Below are 21,625 nucleotides of genomic sequence, written 5' to 3' on the forward strand. Positions count from 1 at the left end.
ATTGGCTGAAATGCTGTGACATTGTGCACTGTATAATCATGTACTCAGCCAATCAGTACGCACATAGCATTTTCAGAAGGAAATGTCAATTCTTGTTTAGAACAGACACTGCACTAGTTAAATTACGAAGTCACAAAATTTAATCTAATGAAAAACACCCACATCAAGTGAACAGGAGCAAGAATCTGCTGTGGAAACTACAAACACAGATAGATAAAATAATGTTCACGTTTATGATAAACTTCAGAGTAATAACTACGTTCATACAGGCAATATTGCAGATAAAATAGGGGGGCAAATGCAAAATAAAGAAAATTGACTCAAATACTTTTAGCCAATCCACTTTCAGTGATATTCATCTTTCAGTGCATGAGATCCATCAGAATTACATGATTTTTTTTAACACACACACATACACACACACACAAACACTAATGAAATTAAGGTAAAAACATGAAGGCTATTTACAGTCCATGTTCAGCACAGGTGGGCGTTAGAACAGCTGCTTTTTAGGCCGCAGTTAACTTCACAGCAATTATAGTTTATAGTGCATCCACGCGGTATCCGAATAATCTGAAACATTTCACATGGAGGATACTCAATTGGACTTTCCGAGGAAAATCGACCCACTCATACAGTTATCCATTGACATCGAAAGAGTTAATAAAATTAAATTTCTCGGGGTAACAAAAGGCGAAAAACTGAGCTGGAAATCCCACATAACACATATGCATTCCAAGGTGTCAGGAAGCACTGCAGTATTAAATAAGGCGAAACAGGTTCTAGAACATAAAGCTCTACTGTTCACTGGTTTCGCCTTATTTAAGTGTCTGTGCAGAGTTTTGTTGCAATAATTACAAAAGTATATTACATTCACTGTTTATTCTCCAGAAAAGAGCAATACGAATACTTTTCAATGCTGGTTATAGGGATTGTACAAATTCATTATTCATACAGTAAGAAGTATTAAAGTTGGCAGACCTGGTTCAATTTCCAAAAGTACGATTAATGTCTAAAGCAAAAAATAATGATGTACCGATAAAGAGACTCAAAGAGAAGGGAGTTATAATATAAGGGGATTATCTTATTTCAAAACTGTTAAGGAACGTGGTGTAAAATAATGGCACAGCTTTAATAAGGAACTCGAGCAATGTCCAAACATTGAACAGTTCGAAAAGAGACATAAGGAAATGATTCTCACAGGGCACAGGGACGAAGGTGTTTGATTAGCATTGTATGTTTATGGTTCATTTATTTAGATTGTTATTTATTCTTTCTTAGTTTCCCTTTTTTTATTCTATTTTATTTACTTCAAGTTTATTTTTGGAATTCCTGAATACTTTTATATGACCGAGGAAGCCTGTTAGCTGTTAGTGTGAACTTCTTAAAAAAACTCAAATTCTGCTTATGGCCCCATATAGACTAGGGCCACATGGTTCCAAGTCCACACCGCACTTCCTTGTGCCCTTCATGCCAAGTGGGCGATGGGCGAGGAAGCCTGTTAGCTGTTAAGTGTGAATTTCTCACCGCCCCTTTTGGGATATGTAAAAAAACCAAAAAAAAACTCAAATTCTGTTTATGGCCCCATATAGACAAGGGCCACATAGTTCCAAGTCCACACCGCACTTCCTTGTGCCCCTCATGCCAAGTGTGACGCGATAAGATGGACAGTTGTCGAGAAGTGCCAAGCCACATACAGACAGACAGAGAATCCATGCTTCACAGGCAGATGATACAAATAAAAGCACATTTTCATCATCGCAGTTCTTTGTGCTTCGCCTTTAACCTCGTGCACCGAACGCACTGGCAGCTAATGAGGCACTTCCCCTTTAAATGTTCACGGGAGTCTGACTTCCGCATTACAAGTCCCGCCCCCCACCAACAACCCCCCCGCTGCCGCGTGATCGCCGGGGCCCCGTGACTCCGCTCGCCGTCTGTCGACATGCTCGCGTCCCTGAAGTTCGCCGCGCTCTCGCTGGCCCTCGGCGTCTGCCTGGGGCTGCGGCGCGACCCCGCCGCCCACGACGCTGCGCCCGTCCTCCGGGCGTCCAAGTACGGGGCCCTGTGGCCCCTGCCGCGGCAAGTGCACACCTCGGAGGCTTCGCTCAAGCTGACGGGCTCCGGCTTCACATTTGTCGACGCCAAGGAGTCCACCGCCGGGCCCAGCTGCAGCCTCCTGCAGGACGCGTACAGGAGGTGAGAGACACTTCCGGGTTGGCTGGTTGGCTGGTCGCGCGCGATCGGGGCTTGTTTTGGTTCCCGAGCAGGAGGGGGGGTCTCACGTCGCCGCCTCTGTCCACAGGTATTACGAGTACATGTTCGGCCTCGCCAAAGGGCAGGGGCCGGGCCAAAGCAGCAGCAGCAGCAGGAGGAGGAGCGGCGCCGGCGAGCTGACGGAGCTGCAGGTGTGGATCACGTCGCCCGACTCCGAGTGTGACGGCTACCCCGGTGTCACGTCGGACGAGTCGTGTGAGTCGCTTCTCTTCCTCATTCCAGTCAAGTCAGATCGAACCCGACAGGCGTTATCACCTGTGGCATGTGTCCTCGGGCGAGATGCTGCACGTTTTGCAGTCCAGAACATTCATTCTGTCATTTAGTCTGATCACACCGCCTCAAAATCTCTTCTTCTCTCGTGTCCCCAGATGAACTGTCAGTGGACCAGCCATTCGCTGTCCTGAAGGCACCAAAGGTCTGGGGAGCCCTGCATGGTAGGATGTTGTTTGTTGTCTGTTATTGCACTATTTTAGCAAACTCCTGCATCAGACCATTATTTTCATCATTGATTATTGTGGGGATTATTTGTTTGAGACATACATTACATCAGGGGGAAAAAAACCCCTGAGAGATGCCCGTCAACATATCGCAGACAACAAGGTAATTGTCTTTATCAAACCAGGAAGTGGGGAAACAAGTAGCAATAAAATGTGTTTACCGTCTATCACCTTGCATTTTGTTTGTGTGATCCAAAGTTTCATATTTAATGTAAAAACGCGAGAATGCTGTTCATCTTCTCAGCAAGAACATGAATAAGAACATAAATGTCTATCTAACCTTGTAATGATTAATTTCGTTATCAGTGCATCTGTGCAAAGAATGATTACCACTTCTGCGACCAGGGCTGTCACAATATCAGATTTCCACTGCATTATTATTATTATTATTATTATGGCCTAAATAATTCACATTAGCACTATTATCACAAATTATAGAAAACTTAAATGCTAATAATATTAATAATGCTATCAGTCAATTTCAACTTCCTCAACTTTTAGTGTTATCTCATTTTTGGCAAATCACAATTATTAACATGATAGCAGTGATTCATATTTTGAATAGCATGATGATCGTCTATACTGGTAGAAGGCAGCACTCCTACTCAGGACCATAACAAGCACATACACTCTTAAGTGTGATCATATGTTTACATATGTAACGCGTTGTGACAATGCGGTACAAACTTGGTACATCACTGCTTATACGATAAAATTACAGGTTTTTTTTTCTCATTTATCTGGTATATTAGGTTTGGAAACGTTCAGCCAGTTGGTGTATGAAGATGAATATGGAGCCGTGAGTGACTATACGAGTTTATCAAACTTCCTCTATACAATGAGGACATATGCATTTGACATTCAAAACTTGTTCAGCCGTGCTTGTATGTGAGCCAGGTTTATAACTCAGGCTTATTCTAACTTTCTATGTTTTCAGAGAAGCGTTAATTCCACAACGATTAGTGACTCCCCCAGATTTCCACACAGGGGCATCTTACTGGACACCTCTCGGCATTTCCTGCCCATCAAAGTCATCTTGGCTAATCTGGTGCGTCGGCGAGAGCTGCTTCGCGTGAAAAAATTTCATCCGCTATTTGAATGCATCGTCAATACATTTTTCTTTGTTCATTTACACAGGAAACGATGGCGATGAACAAATTTAACGTTTTCCACTGGCACATTGTGGACGATCCATCCTTCCCGTACCTGAGCCGAACGTTCCCACAGCTGAGCCAGAAGGTCAGTGAGACTGGTTATTGGTTATTCAGCAAAGACACGTCGACTTTTTTTTCCCATGTGAAGACTCTTTATTTGTCACAGTCCACCAAGAAGAGCTTATTCATCAAACTGTTCACAGGGAGCCTACCACCCATACACACACGTGTATACACCGGCTGATGTGAAGATGGTGATTGAATTTGCCCGCCTGAGGGGCATCCGTGTCGTCCCAGAGTTCGACACTCCAGGACACACACAGTCATGGGGCAAAGGTGAGTTCTGCGAGTTAGTGGGGGAGTGAAATTGTCTCAATCGCCACACCTTTTCGTATGTTTTGTTCTTGTGTTGACAGTTTCAAGATAAGAGAGAATACCTGGACACATAAAGCAATGCTGCCAGGTTTTCTTTACTGGACACAAAAAAGCATGAAAAAAACCCATCTGTTCTACATCTTCCCCTTTCAGGCCAAACAGACCTGCTCACACCCTGTTTCTCTGGCTCCAAACCCTCTGGCTCCTTCGGACCAGTGAACCCCATCGTGAACACCACGTATGACTTCATGAGCCAGTTCTTCAAGGAGATCAGCACTGTGTTCCCCGATGCCTACGTTCACCTTGGGGGGGATGAGGTGGACTTCACCTGCTGGTGAGACTGAGCACACAATGTCGGAAAACGTCTCAGCACACGGGAATAGAGGGCAGTTAATGTAGGCTGATGTTTTTGCTCTGCCCTGAAGGAAGTCCAACCCGGACATTACAAAGTTCATGGCTGAGCAAGGCTTTGGACAAGACTACAGCAAACTGGAATCATTCTACATCCAAAAGTGCGTTTCTCATTTGACCTAGTTGTTTCCTTATACCTGATTCCTTTTATCTATATACATTTTTTAATTTTTTCCCTTGTTTGACCTGACAGACTCTTGGATATCGTCACCACTACCAAAAAGGGCTATATGATCTGGCAGGAGGTCTTTGACAATGGCGTTAAGGTAAAAGGGAAATTGTGTTGCAATACCATATTTATCTATTAAAAACTGTTAAAATTAAGAACAAAGGTTTTATTTAGATTATTAATGCTAAATAAAGCAAGAGCTGTGTCCCAATTCAAGAGCTGCATCCTTCAGAGGTCTCTGTCCATGAAGAAGGGGAATGGAGTAGAAGCAAAGCGAGGGCAAAACCAAAATGAAACGGTCAGATTTTTTAAAATTTAGCCTCCGAAGGATGCGGCTCCTGAAGTACCTAATCAGCATTTTTATAGATCAGTTGTGTTTTTTGTTTTTCATCCTGTGTTAGAATAGTTTGACATTTTGGGAAACGATTTCCTTTCTTGCCGAAGGTTGGTTTTTGTGTGACGCTAAAAAATGTCACATGTTAAATAGGTAGTTTTAGATGTGCCAGTTGACAGATTTAGTAAGTTTGTTATTTTTGGACTGATCCAGGCGGGCTGTTTCCCGCCTGTCCCCTGACTTTGTGCAAAGTAAATGAACATATTTCCCAAAATGTTGAATTATTCCTTTTGAACATTATCAACGACTCATGTAGTATCTGACCTAAGAACAGTAGCTTGACCTGTAACTATTCCAGCTAAAGCCAGATACAGTAGTGCATGTGTGGATCGGCGGCGGGTCGTCTGAGGAGATGAGCAAGGTGACAGCAGCAGGATACCAAACCATCCTCTCCGCCCCATGGTACTTAGATTATATTAGCTACGCACAGGACTGGCAGAAGTACTACAAGGCCGAGCCACACAACTTCAACGGTCAGTGTTCATAAAAAAAATGGTGTCAAATCATTTGGTGGAGGAAAAAGTCTGAAGTGGACTTGAACAACGAATCTGGGTTTAATTCAACAGGCTTACACTTGAAATATGCACAGTTGTGACAAAGGGTAGAGAGTCAGAGACAAACATGCGTTGAACATGGGGCCGTTTGGTTGGTCGTTCCAGGTGCGTCTTTCATCAGCCGATGTAATTCACCTCGGTGGAGGACCAATCCCGGTGTATTTCAAACAATGGCCCGATACACTAAATGCTCAAATGAAATGAGAAGTTATTAATGAGAAAACAATGAGGCATGGCAAGAGTGTACACACCTTTCCTGTGTGTCCACCAGCCAGGGCAAAATCACGGACTGTGTCAGGTTTGGTCCTCCATATGCACGGGCCGAGACGAAAATTGGACTGGACCTTTTTGATTTGACACTTGACACCCCTCAAATTCATGCAGAATATATTCTGCAAACAATTTAAAATTAACATAAGCAGAGGTAAAAGCACAAAAGACACTGTCTCAAGTGGAAACAACAGAAGGCTGGGATATTTTCGTCCTCGCGCCCCCCCCCCCTTTCCCAAATTGTCCTTATCTTACTAATACTTATATTTGTATGTATGTGTGTATGCTGTGTAGCTGAAACCAGACACACTTATCCACGTTTGGAAAGGAAACAAGCAACAATACCAGGATGAGATGGCACATGTTACATCGTCAGGGTACCAGACCCTGCTGTCCACTCCCTGGTACCTGAACCGTATCTCCTACGGCCAGGACTGGCTGGGCTTTTACAGGGCTGACCCGCAAGATTTCAAGGGTTTGTGTCTGCATTATTGTTTTTAGCAAGATTGCCTCTCCCACTGCCCATTTTGACGTCTATGCAACATTGCTTTTTGCAGTATTTAGATGTGGGTGTCGGGAGTTTGCCTCAGACATACAATTCTTTTTTTTTATTGCTCTGTTGTTGATCTGACTCTGACTTTATTGGCTGCCTTGTTGGACTCTTGACACAGTTCTGAAATGTCTTGGAGTTGTCACTCCTGTGCAAATATGTGTAAGCCTGTTGAAATGAACAGATGATATGTCGCTATCAGGGGGGAGAAAATCACCTCACAATTATAACTAAGTTAAATTAAGAATTTCTTTTTCTAATCATAATTTCTCAAGTTGTTTTGAATTCCCTGAATGTTAGCGGAGTGGCCTGATCTTCTGTCAAATACTACATTTAAAAACAGGAACTGATGCGCAGAAGAAACTTGTGATTGGTGGAGAAGCCTGCTTGTGGGGAGAATATGTGGATGCCACCAACCTGACACCCAGACTCTGGTACGGTTCATGTGGTTCCTTTTTAAAGGTTATACATTCAAGATTTTAAACATTACTACACCTGCCAACAACTGTTTTCTGAATGAAGTCACAACTCCCTCTGCGATTCTCTAACTAGGGTTGAGACCCCTTTGGGGGGATCACAAGACACTGACGGGGGAGGTCAAAAATGGTTTTCCAGAAATCAAAACACATTTTAAAGTATATTTTAGCCATAATTGTAACAAAAGATTTAAAAAGTTGTTAGAATGCAAATAAAAAATGCTATCAGCCCTTGGTTTTGGCCCCTAAGGTGATTATGACAGATTAAGCGACAACTTGCATGACAGACATAATAACCTTTGAATTCATTCTTATCGGAGAAACTTGTGTATTTGGAACCTTTGCACATCACATGACAGATACTTTTTTTTCCCATTCTCTCTTCCCATCTTCCCTCACTGCCAGGCCTCGTGCCAGTGCTGTGGCCGAACGGCTGTGGAGCGCCAAGGACGTGACGGATATCAACGACGCCTACTACAGACTATCCATGCACCGCTGTCGTATGGTGGAGTAAGTATCTGCCAACTCTTCATACTCGCCATCTGCATCTGTGCCACTCTCCCAAATGCCATATAATCTAATACGCACACACAATCCTGAATTTTATGTAAGGCAGTTATAAAAACATATTCGTCATCTAAACTATCTTTCTTTGTCTATCTAAGGCGCGGGATCCCAGCTGAGCCATTGTATCCCAGCTACTGTCGTCATGAGTACAAAGGTATCTGAAGTGAAGTGAAGAGTTGGCCATGGGGACGGAAAGGGGAAAGGAATCAAATCCATATGTAATCACCTCCATGCCTGCATTTTAAACTGAGAAATCAATTGCTGAACTGCCTTTGTAGAGATACTGTATATTGACAATGTATTGCTACACCCAAACACATGATCTTTTTTTTTTTTTCATCAGAACATTCGATCACATTTAATGCTATAAAAAAACATCCTGAATTTGACTGCAATGTTTTTCTAAATGAATGTTTGTATAATAAAATGTTGACATTTTAAGTGTTAGTCTGTTGTCCCATATATATATATATATATATATATATTTAAAAAAACAAGGGTATGAAGTAATTGGTTGCACATTTATTTTACACATATATACTATTATTATATTTTACTCAGATGTGACAGTCCTGGAAAAGTCTGTTTGGGTTGTAACCATGCCTCATTTCAGAAGGCCACTGGTCCCATTCCTGATCTGTGACAGGGTTGTGAACATCAATCACAACAGGCCCGCCACTCTTTTAAGAAGGGTGTTCTGGTCCTGGGGGTTCATGGCCTTGTAGGTGTCCAGTTCAAGGGAGAAAGTGGCGTTGCCGGACGTTATTGTTCGCAGGATGGTGGAATAGCCCTTCACAAGGAAACGTGGAAAAAGTCATTTTCGAGGTAGTACATGAAACCAAAAACCTACAGCCAAAATGTGTGAATCCACATATCATCTCACCATCATTTCTGCCAAGGGCACGGTTGCTAGCAGCACCTTGTTGTCATGACGACTCTGGATGTCTCTGACTGTACCTCGTCTTTGGGCCAAGTCCCCAAGCACAGAGCCAAGTTGTTCCTCCTCGACTGTCACCTCCAGTGACATCACTGGCTCCAGGACCTGACCTCCTGCCAGCCTCAGGGCCTGCGCACACACACAACTGTAGCTTTTCTATCGACAAGCCTGCAAGTTGACAGATATGACATGGGAGTCCGTAACGCTTTACCTTGTCCATACAGCGGGAAACGCAGGCAGACACCATGGCGGGAGACGTTCCCGGTTCAATGTTGACACTATGGATCAGTGTAGTTACGCCGAGTAAAGGATATCCTAGCAATGGACCTGAAGGAGCGAGCGAACAAATAGTGTATCAGTTAGTAATATAACCAGTTTAAAAAGGCCATGATAGGTTTACTCCCAAATCACCTACCATCCTTCACAGGACCTGAAATACAATTTCTCACTCAGCGTCTTACTATGAGCAATGGGGTTCCACATGAACAAGCCATTTTCTGCCTGAACAGTTCTGGTTATTTGCTTTGTGTGACGACTGCTTCATGTTGCTGAACTGTCTTGTGAATTTTTTTACAGTCTTTGTACTCTGTTCTCAGGTCCGTTGTGTAAAAGAGATCTTAATCTCAGTTCCTCATTAAACAAAGCGTCACACCCATACAGGTTTGGAATGTCAAACTCTGTTCTTTAATCTTTGTGGGGAGTGTTTCAAAATTTTCCAAAGAATCTTTTGGGGCTTCAAAAAAGAGAGTAAATGAGTTGAGTCGGGTTACCTTGAAGATATGAACTCTGCACTCCGTTTTCCACTGCATCCTTCATTTCTTGTGATAGTTTCCCCTCAACTTCCTCTGTGAACGCAAAGTCACATGAACCACTTGCGGAGTCCACAGGTCTGACACCCAGCTCCACTGTCACAACATGTCTTCTTTCCCCAAAGGTCCGGTCCAGTGTATCTAAATTACAAGCAATGAGGAAAATCAATCCGGAAACAGCATCTCGATGAAGAGAATTATTTTTCTCCCCCACGACCTAATGCACTGATTAAGCAACGATTGTTGTACCTGCAGTCGAGGCCTCGTGGAGAACAGTCTCTCGGTAAGCCACCTGTAGTGGGCCAAGGTCAGTCTCAATGCCATACTCTCTTCTGATTCGATCGTGGATGATCTCGATGTGCAGCTCTCCCATCCCACACAAAACCGTCTGAGAATGGAGAGTGAAGGACATTATGTTGACTCATTGTGGGGGATGAACTTACTAAAGAACGGCCTGGCTAGTGCAGTGATGGTAATACCTGGCCAGAATCGGGGTCAACCCTCACTTTAAGGCTGGGGTCTTCTCTCTGGAGGCAATTAAGGGCATTCTCAAGATCTTTCAGGAGAAAAAAAAAGTCTGTGAGTGGCTATGAGGTTGCCAGAGGATCAGCCAAGCTCCTTCGAATGTTTAACCAAACCTTCACTGACCAGCCTGTTTGGCCATGGTGGGCGGTTCTATAGTGCAGAAGAAAACGGGATCGGGGACCTCCACGCCTGAAAGCAGCACAGTTGCATGGTCCCCACGCTTCTCCCCCGCGCCATTGTCACTGTGAGCTCGGAGGGCTGCAGCTGCTGCCGAAGCCTTGGATGAAACAATGGTGTCCCCTGTGACTGTCTTGAGTGGAAGCAGGAAAACGTAAGTTGAGTTGAGGTAGAAAATCTTCAGTTAAGCAAAAACAGTAATATGGTATGGGATGTTCTACCTGCTTCAGTCCGACAGTCAGGGCGATGTTTCCAGCCGTCATGGAGGGAATTTCTACATTCTGATCTGCAAATGGCACAAGTAGCCTGCTCATCCTCTCACTGCAGACAACATGAGACAGACACAAAAGAAAGTCTTAACGTATAGTAATGATGCAGGTGAAAACTGATTTATAGGTCAGTCAGGGTTGCATCACTGTAGTGTAAGCGACGCACATGCTGTTCCTGTTGATGTTGTGGACGGCCGTCTGTGGTTTCAGAGTACCAGAGTAAATCCTAAGAAACACCAGAGGACCGCGCTGCTTGTCGTGGAGAACCTTGAAGGCCAGAGCACACAAGTCATCTTTGTACCACCGCCTGTGGGATGATCAATGTTTACCATCAGTAAATCAGCCAAATGTATAAAGAAACATATTTTCCAACTAGCATGAGAAAACTACAACACAGTCATGAGTCAGTATTGATTAGTTGAGAGCAATCACACAACAGTCTATACAATTTTACAGGCATCACTTAAATATTCAAAAACACAAGCACAAAGGAGTCAAGTGTTGAAACCTTCACTCACTGCTTTTTTGATTTGTGTATTTTCTTCTTCAAAATAAAACCTTGTAAAAATAGCTGACATGCTCAGTGTTAAATTTAAATGTTTAGGTTAAGTTAAACTTATAAAGACACTATCCACAGAGCCTGAGCAAATACTCTTATCACCCTGGAATCTTTCTTTGATTGAGTGTTATGACAGTTCTGGTCTAAGGTAGTCACTCACACCAGGTCATGGTGCCGTTCATTGGGGGCAGGCAGGTAGGCGATGATGGCATCCAAAAGAGGTTGGACACCTTTGTTCCTCAAAGAGCTCCCACAGAGCACTGGGACGCCTTTACGGGCCAGAGTCAGGCGCCGCACAGCCTCTTGTAGCTGGACAAATATCAGGATAGTTTAGTCTGTATTCACAAGAAACGCTTGCTGCCTTACAGGCTCATTACCTGGGATCATACGTCACTCACTTTGACAGGAGGAACCGCATCAAAATTGTCACTAAAATCAGTTAACAACAGTTCAGCAAACTCATCATCCAGATCAGCAACCTGCGATTTGAAACAAAAACACAGAGGAAAGAAATATCAAGAGTATTTTAGCGTTTCCATTAACTACAAGTTGTGTTGTCATTGCTGAATGCGATGTGACCTGTGTACCTGTTCAATTAAAGCAGCCCTGGCCTCATTGACCTCCTGCATGAGTTCTGGCTCGTCAGACTGGTCCAAGGGTTTGCTTTCGAACATCCGTCCATCATCTCCCATTGATTTAATTTTCCATATCAGCTTCTGGTTGGTTAACAGGTCAACCACACCTGTGAAGTTCTTGCCACTGCCAACAGGAATCTACAGGACAAGAGTCACGAGAAAACAAAGACACTCTCATTAGAGTTTGTTTTTTACACACACTTTACTGTTGCCGTCTTATTGTTTTTCATTTGTTTCATTACAAAGTTCTGTCTTTAATGGCATTTAATAGTTACCCTTCAACAAACAGTCACCATTTCTTATTAGCGTAGATATCTTTGCAAATAGTATGACTTCATGCAAAGTGACAAAATGCATTTTCCAGTTAGGCCTATAGACAAAACCTGAATCTTATATAGATCAAAAAAGGATTTATGATCATGTGGTAAAAATGACGTTGTCATGATGATATATCTTATTTAGATGAACCAATCATCCGTCATCATATGATAGTAAAAATGTCATGATGATGCCATTATGAAATGGCATTATTACAATATAGTTTTATTACAATTATTATAACAATAAAGTTAGCATTGCCTTATGGGGAATGTGCAGGTTAAACAAAACCCCTCTGATGCTTTTCATTTTGGCGTTGTTATTCTAAAGGCCTACCTGCAGTAGGACTGGGTTGGCTTTCAGCTTCTGTCTTATGCTCTCGATGGAAAAACTCAAGCTAAGAGGGTAAAAAGACAGATTCCGGTTCAATTTTGAAAAAGAGAGATTTTGTTGTATGTGGTTGAACTGCTGAGTCACTCACTTGGCTGCAGGTTTATCCATCTTATTCAGGAAACAAACACAGGGAATGTGGTGCTTCTCCGCTTGTCTCCACACAGTCAGAGTCTGAGCCTGTTGGTGTTTTTCAGGGCAATAGAAGAAACCGTGTTCCCCGTGCAGCCAATTTTATAATAGAAGAATTTGTATTTTTTAATGAAAACAAAATGGAAGACGTTTGAAAGCAACAGGCAAACCTCAACACCGGCAGAGGCATCAAAAACTGCAACGGCCCCATCGAGGACACGAAGTGCGCGCTCCACCTCAAGAGTGAAGTCAACATGACCTGCAATCACACACAGAGTCTGGTTTGAGTGGCTGCCTCTTATCATTTCCACTGGGATATTTTAAGTCTCACAAAGATGCTTTCGTGTAATATGTCTACCTGGGGTGTCTATAAGGTTTATTCTATGACTTCTCCAATCAAACGTGACTGCTGCCGACTGTATGGTAATGCCACGCTCCCTCTCTTGGGCCATAAAATCTGTGACTGTGTCCCCGTCGTCTACGTCTAAAAGCAACAGGGACAGAAATAAACTGAGAGACAGAAGCAAACAGGCAGGTCTATGGATTATAAAGAATTAATAACAATGTTCACATGTCTTTCTCCTGCACACCTCCCAGTGCCCGTGTGTAGCCGGAGTAATAAAGCATCCTCTCTGTGGTTGTCGTCTTTCCTGCGTCGATGTGGGCCATAATGCCAATGTTTCGGATCCTGCAGACACGGCGCACAAGTTAAGATGGAACCAAGTAGTATTTCAAACGACTGACTACAGAATGAAGTTACTTACTTGGATATATCAGGGTTGACCAGAGCGCGCAATGATTTGACATCATCTGTGACAGTGAACACATATTACAATTATGATGATCTGAATGATGAAGTTTCTATTGCTAACTACGTTTTCAATTATCTTGAATGATTAATCATTTAGGCAATACAATGTCAAAAGTAATGAGTGCTTGTTTTGGTCAAAACAACAACCCAAAAAAGCACTTCTGGAGCTTTCAACCATATCATATTATCCTTATTAATTACTGATATCGACCTCTCGTGAAGGGCTCTTTAATAAATAGAAATACGATAATCCACAATTCCATGACAACAGGGAAAACTCTACTGTTAATGAAGAGCATGTGTTTTGTGATCAAAAATCTCAGCTACTAAATGGACTTTGAGGTGATTTTTACTGTTTTACTGAAAACCAAAAATCCTCAAACGTCTGAAACATCTAAACCAGAAAATGTCCAACAATTATACACATGATGAATCACTGAATCCAATAATTAGTTTTCCAAAATTGGAATCAATTAGTTTCCTGCTGATTGACTAATCATCTAATCAACTAATTAAAACGCGTGGATGTGTATGGATCTTCTTATTAAAACAAACGTACCTGGAATAAAGCCATAATGTCTCTTTACATGATATCTCACTCTGCATCTGCAGCTCTGGAGCCCTGCAGTTAATAAATACCTTGCCTGTGAATGACAAGGACCCTGTTATGAACCCAACATGATATTAATACGATGTGTCAATGACATAGCCCATATAATGCAAAGAGTTCTTACCCAGACCATCCTGACACGTGCGAAATGTCCTGGCATATATTTTCAATAACTGAGTATCTTCCAAGCTTCCAAGATGAAACAAAGCTTCAGGTGAGACGTGGTGGAGGAACATTAGTTGTTAAAAGCCCGGACGGAGACACGTCCGCCTTATTGTTATGGCAACAACGTAACAGTGGAAAAAGAGGGAGACAGGAAGACTGTGACTATATCCAGCAGAATGGTACTGGACGTATTCAAGACCGAGAGCATTAAAAATATATTAAACATGTCCTTCAAAACACAAGTCGTCTTTCAAACTGTTATTTAAAATCATGCTTTCATTATGAGGTCCGGCTCCAAAATATATCCCTAGGAACAAACGTGTGAGGCCTATTGTTCCGGACATGGAAACAAAACAGGTTCCGTCCATATTAGCAACTTGATAATTTAATATATGTATTGATATAAATATATATAAACTCAGTCAATCATAGACTCAATTCATTTTCGAGAAACGCGTGATAATGCAAAATATCTTTGATGCGGAAGAGCCGTTCATGTTGTATCTGCGGACAAAGCGTTGCATCGGAATGACGTACTTCCTCTAAGTTCGGCTCCGGGGAAAATAACACCTGAAGGACCCCAGCCTCAAGAAAGAAAACACCAAATACCCTGCGTCTGTGCCAACTGTTACCAGCTGAGGCGCATTCACTGTAACGCATAACTCCTCAAACACAAAATGGTAGGAAAGCAGCCGTTTGAAACTGCGTTATTTGACGTTTGAGGCGCGGTTTAACGCGTTAGCATGTTGTGGTAGCATTAGCTTTTGCTCACATGTGGCAGGGTGCCGTGCTGTGTCGCTGCGGCTGTGCTCTGCTAGACAGCGTTTCTGTGTATTAGGGTGTTCATTTGGAAACAATTTGACATCCGCAGACAGATGAAGTTGTAATCTGTAATTGAGTACGACAGCTTGAGTTTATCAAAGTTCACCATAAAGACTCTTGGTCGGCAAATGTGTTTCCTCACGAGTGGCGCAATTAACTGTTGTTTTTCATTATTGATCGTCATCTAATTATGTTTCCTCTCAGTCCAAAGTGTCGTCTTGAGTTTGTCAGTTCAACCATAGAATCACAAACCCGAATGTACACAGTTTGCACGGTGATAAAAAACAAAACATTTGTGACATTGGTTCCAGATAATCTTTGGTTATTGTTTCAAAAGTGGCTAGTATGATCGGTTATCAAAATAGTTTCTTATTTAGTTTAGATAATTTCTTATTTTCCGTTGATCAAATGATAATTTCAGCTTCCGACAATATTTCTGTTTTTACACATAGCATTAGCTGTTTTACTTAAATACACTATATCTCAGTTTTTATGTTAAATTTGTTTTTATATGCCTACTTATTCTCTTTTTAACTTTTTTCTGATTTGTGAGAATGCACTGACATGATTTCTTCTAAGTTTTGATGTATTGTGAGTCTGCAATGACAATACCAGGGAATCTTTTTCAGTAAAATGCATTGCACCAATGTAGCTCATGAAAGCATTTGAAAATTAATATAACATCTTAGGCAAACTGTTTGATACGAAAGGTTCGTTTTACGCTTTCTCCAAGTTGAGAATGTAAAAACACAACTTGACTGTCAGATTTACAAACCTGCCAAATGAAATAGGCTGATAGGTTACATTGGTCCGCAATAGAGCTTCTTTAGTGTAAAAATAATCTTTTGTGGTGATTTTTGTTTGGAAAATGAAAACTGTAGATTCCTGGAGCAAACCAACTCTTTTTTGCAAACCATTTATTGTAAATCTTATCAAGATTGAATTAAATCCCTTGTTTGTTTGTTTCCTTTTTTAGCCCCAGAACGAGCACATTGAGTTGCACCGCAAGCGGCATGGCTACCGCCTGGACCACCACGAGAGGAAAAGGAAGAAGGAGAGCCGTGAGGCCCATGAGCGCTCTCACAAAGCCAGAAAGTTGATCGGTTTGAAGGCCAAACTGTACCACAAGCAGAGACATGCAGAAAAGATCCAGATGAAGAAGACGTGAGTATAGTGGGAGAACACTGGATTCGTCTTAAGCAGATCAGACTTTTCTTGTTGGTTTAGAGAAACAAAAACGTGAAAAACTTAACTAACGGTTTGTATCCTCTGCAGCATCAAAATGCATGAACAGAGGAAGACCAAGCAGAAGAATGATGATAAGACCCCAGAGGGAGCAGTGCCAGCCTACCTTTTGGACAGAGAGGGACAGTCCCGTGCTAAAGTCCTGTCCAACATGATCAAACAGAAGAGGAAAGAGAAGGCTGTAAGTGTCCGCTGACATCTGTTTGTCTGCATTCCACATTAAGGATTTTCAACCTTTATCTTTCAGTTGTTAACTCTACAGAAGTGATGTAGATGTGTGGAAATGATGTGTAATGTTTTCTGCAGGGCAAATGGGAGGTGCCCCTGCCAAAGGTGCGAGCCCAGGGAGAGACAGAAGTCCTTAAAGTCATCAAGACCGGAAAGAGACAAAAGAAAGCCTGGAAGAGAATGGTCACAAAAGTTTGCTTTGTCGGTGATGGCTTCACTCGTAAACCTCCAAAATATGAGCGTTTCATCAGACCTATGGTAAGGTGATCACATTATAGCTTGAGTTGAAATGTACTATATGTTATGCAACATTCTACACTCATCCCAGTATGCAACACTGTTTCTTGGTTTATATTCAGGTTCAATGTTAAAGTTAAATTGTGCAATTGAGTTTCAATTGAGGTGCTTAAATGAGCTCTTTCCCCTCGCTCTACTCCAGGGTTTGCGTTTTAAGAAGGCTCATGTCACACATCCAGAGCTGAAGGCCACATTCTGTCTTCCCATCCTCGGTGTGAAGAAGAACCCTTCCTCACCACTCTACACCGCCCTGGGAGTCATCACAAAAGGAACGGTCGTTGAGGTCAATGTCAGCGAGCTGGGCCTGGTTACACAGGGAGGAAAGGTTATCTGGGGTGAGTGGTCAAGTCTGTTTGAATCCAGATTCCATTTTCAGTAAAACAGCCTGGTTGTAGGTAAAAGGCTATTAGACACTTGTGGAATAAATCTGTAAAGCGAAAGTGCTTTCTAAAATAGTTCCAACATACAACCGGACCCTCCGGAAATGAAGAGACAAACAACAGTCGTTTGAGGCGATTTCTCAAACTTCTGTTCATAGCGAGCGCATCTTTTTAACCGCAGATGAAATTGTTACTTCCCAAATGTCTCTGCTGTCTCCAGAAAATGTGGCTTACATTGTTTCCCCTAAATGCATTCAATAGCGGTGGTGCGCCGCTGCTGGATTTTGACTGCCGCTCCTGAATTATTATTAACTATTAATTTGTTTTAATGAGAGGAGATTGGGCTCTGTCTTATCAATGGATGGGAACAGAATCCCGGTATTAATTGGGTCCTCGGGCTAAATTATGAAAGACTGTAGCATCAATAAGCTCCGACGTTTCTGGTTCTGCAAGCGGTATTGAAGAAATTCATTCATTCGTCTAGGATGAATTTTTGGTCTTCCCAATCCTGAGTCACTGTTTTGGAGGCTGCGCTGTGCAGGGGGCGTGGCCAACTCTCACTCAAACACAGAGACACTCGTCTGCTCTGTGTGACGATGGCAGAGTGAACGTCTAGTTGTCCTTTACCAACCTCAATCGAGTCAATGTTCATTGCCACAAGTGTAACACATGTTTTTCATGTAAAGTCAATAACACAAGCAGTCTGTGGAAACATTTAGTGAAAGTGAAAGTACACAACAGCAGACTAGTGGGAGGATGACTGAGCAGAGGGCAAATGAGTGAAAGACCTACAATCCTTTACAACAGTAGAGTCCAGGGGCTTTAGGTAACAGTCTTTCTATATATAGAAAGTTGTGTTAGCCTCTGACAGGCTCTACAGAAGAGTAATGTGACTCGGTAATGGGTCGGGTGGTTGTCAACCTTGACCCCATCACTACTGATCATGTGATCCCAGACTGACTCCATGATGTGGAGACCATCTCTTGCAGGACTCCTTGATCTTGTCGTTCCTGGTTCTCTTTAACTCTGGCCATTTGTTTGGGCTGCAGAATAAATTTGATAATGGTATTTGCATGATATATACAAATCTGAACATTTAAATTGCCCAAAACAGCCAAGGATGTAAATGGACTGTATTTATAAAACGCTTTTCTCGTCATATAGACACTTTACAGCACAAGTCACATTCACCCATTTATACAGCGCTGCTATTTCAAGCGCTTTTTTTCTCCTATCACATTCATTGGAAGTTAATTTATTCCTTTGCCAAACTTAATAAATTGCATTGTCACTACTGACAGTTAAAAAAACACAGATTCTCTTAATCGGTGTCCAAAACTTTTCTAAATGTGATACTTAATGCAGTTATTGTATGGATATTGATGTGGAACGTGACAATGTTGTAACAAAATGTCTTCTACTTCGCAGGTAAATATGCTCAGGTTACAAACAACCCAGAAAATGATGGCTGCATTAATGCAGTTCTGCTGGTATAAGACTCTCAAAAAAAAGACTGTGCCTGGTAACTCGCAATTCACACAAAGATGCGATGAGCATGGAGCTTCTAACCGAGGGGCCGCCGGGAAGACCGTGGATGCAACACAAGTTTATGGACGCTTACACTTGATATAAATAAACTTTATATGACACCAGATTTTTTTTTTGCCTGCTTCTTTGCTTACTAGTAAATATTCCATATAATAATCTAAACAGTTGAACTATTTTTTTTTGCCCCCACCACAAGTAAAACTGACTTGCTGATATCCTGATGCTTCACAGACGTATTTGATGAAGGAGACCAAGATCAGCAGGGCGTCTTGTGAAGCAGCCTGTGCTCCTCTATGTTCTATAAAGACAACTCATAATTAATGTAATCAAATTAATTCATTCCACACAGCAACAGAACAACTGCTATTTTTAAACATGATGATTAAAACTGAAATGGCAAAACAAGTACTTATGGTCTGTCAACAGTGTCAGGCACAGTATCATTCTAGATGAGGAAGCAGGGTCCTTATCTGTTAATGTTGGAAACTGAGACAGTGCCTATTATCCCAAAAAATACATGAGCAGTCGTACAGTACAATAACAGAACAGAGCAAGTCGGAGTATATGTTTGATGAGAACAAGTAGCGAGGCCGCACCAACTCACCAGACAACATAACAGAGACAAGATGCCTGTAGTTGAAATGTTGCCTTTATACTGTATGTATTGAATGACTCAAAATCTTCCCCCCCTGCTGAAAAACGATTTGCCAATAACAACAAACTACAAATGTGTGTAAGACGTGGTGTCCAGCATATGGTTTGGCTTGTTTGAGGCTTGTGCTTCTTCCTCTACTTTCTGTTCGCATTTGCAAGGTAATTTACTATTTAATGCCACTTCTAGCTTTAACCCCCCCCCCCCCCCCCCCAAAAAAAAAAACCAGACACCTGGACAACACAGTATATCCCTGCAGATCATTGGCATGAAAAACCAGACTGCAGCTTTATAAAACAGGCCTCTGACCTGGGGCACTAATCTGGCCAGACGAATGCACAGTATTGGAAGCTTAAAATCAGATTAATCATAAACCGACTTCTGTGTGCAAATTCTTGCAGGCTGGCATCACAGATCTTCGGCACGAGCTGAACTGTAGATTATCCAACGTAGAGAGCAATTTACACAAGAAACTTTGAACTATGCAATTATGTGCTTTAGAATGAATGTAAATAAATTTGAGTTTGCAAAATCAGAGAGAACAGAAGTGTCCAACCTTCCTCACACAAGCGGCATTATTGTTGAGTAGCAGCTGTTAACGGTTTTCATTACTTATATATAAAATACACTTTTTATATCTTAGTGCTTCACACTCATGGCTTTACTGCATCTCCACTTTATTTCAGCCTCTGACTTGAAGTTGCACTTTGCACAGTGGTGCTTAGCGAGCTGTTTGATTATTACATAACTCCTACTGAGAATCCAAATATTCAGCTGCCACTTCAGGCTCCTGCTCAGTGAACAGAGAACAGACGAGTGATTCCACTGTGGAAAAAATTAAGTTTGATACTTGTGAAGAGAACATTGTAACTGTCAGACTGGTGTGCTGATCATTCATCCAATCTCAGAGTTTCTACGCGGTATGGAAAAGTATGGAATTAGATATTAGTAATTTCCAGATCTGGATAAGTATGAAGAAAAGAAAAGAGAGAATGAAAAAATATTTGTGTTTCCAGACTCAAGTCTGAACAGACATGGATCCAAAGTTTTTAGAATACTTACAATCCATCTCAATCTCTCTAGTCTAGTGAATCATTTTCCCACAAAAATACACATTTACCCCGAATAATCGGTCCTAAAACAGGCAACGTCAAAACTGGAAGTGACAATATGTCAATATCAATCTGCACGTGCACATCACAATCAATTTCCTGGAGAAACCGTGACTTTCTGTGTATGAAGTGCAACATAATAGCCAAACAGGCAGAATGTAATATGTTAACAGTTGGATTTTGAAATTATTTATTTACATAATAATATTAACTTATATGACATTACATAAAACAACTTATAATATTAATTTATATAATACTACTTACTTAATAAACATCTAGCTATTTGTACACGGATGTCAACTATGGTCTGAAAAATCTACAGAGAAGAAGGAAATTTGAGTCTGGAAAAAGTCTGGAATTTTGAAATAGAAAATGTGTAGGAACCCTGTCATCTGACTGTATAGCTTCCTTAAGAACCAGAGTATAAACACTGTACTAGTGCATCACTTAAAATAAGATGGGCAATAATAAAAAAAGTATTAGCCCACTATAATTTTCACCAATAGCAATATAACAGAGGCTCAATATACATCAAGATAATGCGTATGCTCTGTGCAAGCATGATGCGGAGGTAAATATGTAATTGGTTTTAAATATCTTGCTGTTCAGCAGGTGTCGGTCATTCTCTGGCCATCAAGAAAAGCTAAAAGCCACAACCTTTACTCTGGAGCTAAAAAAAGTCTTCACACTTAAAATGAATAATTTTTTTAACGCATTCATTATCCTAAGCGACTATAATAATCTTTTTCTAAATTGAATGATGAGGGCAGAATGCAGTTTGTTTCCAGCTCCCCCACAATCCTCAGGGTAGGAGGTATAGATGACTGATGGATGGATATGTTCTGTAGGGGTATTTTAAAATCAATGAGCAACTTTCTATGGCCGACATCATCACAGTAACTTTAAATAACGTAACTATAATTGAGCTTAAAAAATCCCCCAAAAAGTCACCACCAAATTATGTCCAGTCGGCTTTTCTCAGAAACAAACTCATTAGGACAAAGCCTCTTCCTTCGATTGCCACAATTGGCTCATGAGTCGTGACGTGCGCATCAGACACTGTAACACACCTGAAGAAATTTCTGATGTAATTTGTGAATTTGTTTTTCAGGTAGTGTTACAGCAGAAGTAACATTGGCACTGCCTCCACATCTACGGAGTTCTTTCACGGTCATAAGTTAACTATGAACAACAGTTTTTTTTCTGGTGACACATTTTGAGAAATCCACTAATATTTTCATTGTTTAGGGCAGGACGGTGTATGTGTTCACACTTTGTACTCTTTTCAGACAAACGAGTACAGAAAAGTA

The 21,625-nt window shown here is 41.6% G+C and overlaps 3 protein-coding genes across 4 annotated transcripts; 2 read left to right on the plus strand and 1 right to left on the minus strand.

Annotated features, from left to right (window-relative positions):
• Positions 1 to 1,892: 1,892 nt before the first annotated feature.
• Positions 1,893 to 8,132, plus strand: hexb (hexosaminidase B (beta polypeptide)). 2 transcript variants are annotated; one of them, XM_035625071.2, is made up of 14 exons: positions 1,893 to 2,196; positions 2,303 to 2,469; positions 2,643 to 2,708; positions 3,524 to 3,570; positions 3,709 to 3,819; positions 3,909 to 4,010; positions 4,129 to 4,261; positions 4,454 to 4,634; positions 4,726 to 4,812; positions 4,905 to 4,977; positions 6,393 to 6,573; positions 6,992 to 7,082; positions 7,530 to 7,634; positions 7,790 to 8,132. In XM_035625071.2, the coding sequence occupies exons 1-14, from the start codon at positions 1,943 to 1,945 to the stop codon at positions 7,851 to 7,853; spliced, it is 1,662 nt and encodes a 553-aa protein (XP_035480964.1). In that variant the 5' UTR covers positions 1,893 to 1,942; the 3' UTR covers positions 7,854 to 8,132. The 2 variants fall into 2 exon arrangements, with proteins under 2 accessions (XP_035480964.1, XP_035480965.1); XM_035625072.2 differs by lacking the exon at positions 6,393 to 6,573 and adding an exon at positions 5,573 to 5,747 and having other exon boundaries at positions 1,896 to 2,196.
• Positions 8,133 to 8,193: 61 nt separating this feature from the next.
• On the minus strand, positions 8,194 to 14,338 carry gfm2 (GTP dependent ribosome recycling factor mitochondrial 2). The gene is made up of 20 exons (XM_035625070.2): positions 13,988 to 14,338; positions 13,813 to 13,897; positions 13,207 to 13,252; positions 13,033 to 13,130; positions 12,801 to 12,926; positions 12,613 to 12,701; positions 12,402 to 12,490; positions 12,257 to 12,317; positions 11,555 to 11,740; positions 11,366 to 11,446; positions 11,128 to 11,276; positions 10,575 to 10,715; positions 10,361 to 10,460; positions 10,086 to 10,272; positions 9,917 to 9,993; positions 9,687 to 9,825; positions 9,399 to 9,578; positions 8,840 to 8,955; positions 8,575 to 8,757; positions 8,194 to 8,481 (listed from the first exon to the last, which is right to left on the minus strand). Exons 1-20 carry the CDS (start codon positions 14,021 to 14,023, stop codon positions 8,353 to 8,355), a joined length of 2,298 nt encoding a protein of 765 aa, XP_035480963.2. The 5' UTR covers positions 14,024 to 14,338; the 3' UTR covers positions 8,194 to 8,352.
• A 211-nt stretch (positions 14,339 to 14,549) lies between these two features.
• Positions 14,550 to 18,654, plus strand: nsa2 (NSA2 ribosome biogenesis homolog (S. cerevisiae)). The gene is made up of 6 exons (XM_035625073.1): positions 14,550 to 14,708; positions 15,827 to 16,014; positions 16,126 to 16,276; positions 16,402 to 16,581; positions 16,763 to 16,955; positions 18,429 to 18,654. Exons 1-6 carry the CDS (start codon positions 14,706 to 14,708, stop codon positions 18,494 to 18,496), a joined length of 783 nt encoding a protein of 260 aa, XP_035480966.1. The 5' UTR covers positions 14,550 to 14,705; the 3' UTR covers positions 18,497 to 18,654.
• The last annotated feature ends 2,971 nt before the right edge of the window (positions 18,655 to 21,625 follow it).

This window comes from Scophthalmus maximus, chromosome 2 (assembly GCF_022379125.1).
Source record: "Scophthalmus maximus strain ysfricsl-2021 chromosome 2, ASM2237912v1, whole genome shotgun sequence".
Lineage (NCBI taxonomy): Eukaryota > Metazoa > Chordata > Actinopteri > Pleuronectiformes > Scophthalmidae > Scophthalmus > Scophthalmus maximus.

Excerpts from the sequence above, each read along its gene's own strand:
- hexb (XM_035625071.2), top strand. The coding sequence starts at position 1,943 with ATGCTCGCGTCCCTGAAGTTCGCCGCGCTCTCGCTGGCCCTCGGCGTC. Across the intron at positions 3,820-3,908 it reads AAGTCATCTTGGCTAATCTG|GAAACGATGGCGATGAACAA; the intron begins GTGCGTCGGCGA and ends TCATTTACACAG. Across the intron at positions 7,635-7,789 it reads CACCGCTGTCGTATGGTGGA|GCGCGGGATCCCAGCTGAGC; the intron begins GTAAGTATCTGC and ends TGTCTATCTAAG.
- gfm2 (XM_035625070.2), bottom strand. The coding sequence starts at position 14,023 with ATGCCAGGACATTTCGCACGTGTCAGGATGGTCTGG. Across the intron at positions 12,927-13,032 it reads CTACACACGGGCACTGGGAG|ACGTAGACGACGGGGACACA; the intron begins GTGTGCAGGAGA and ends TGTTGCTTTTAG. Across the intron at positions 12,491-12,612 it reads ATGCCTCTGCCGGTGTTGAG|GCTCAGACTCTGACTGTGTG; the intron begins GTTTGCCTGTTG and ends AAACACCAACAG.
- nsa2 (XM_035625073.1), top strand. Across the intron at positions 16,015-16,125 it reads AAGATCCAGATGAAGAAGAC|CATCAAAATGCATGAACAGA; the intron begins GTGAGTATAGTG and ends TATCCTCTGCAG. Across the intron at positions 16,956-18,428 it reads GGGAGGAAAGGTTATCTGGG|GTAAATATGCTCAGGTTACA; the intron begins GTGAGTGGTCAA and ends TCTACTTCGCAG.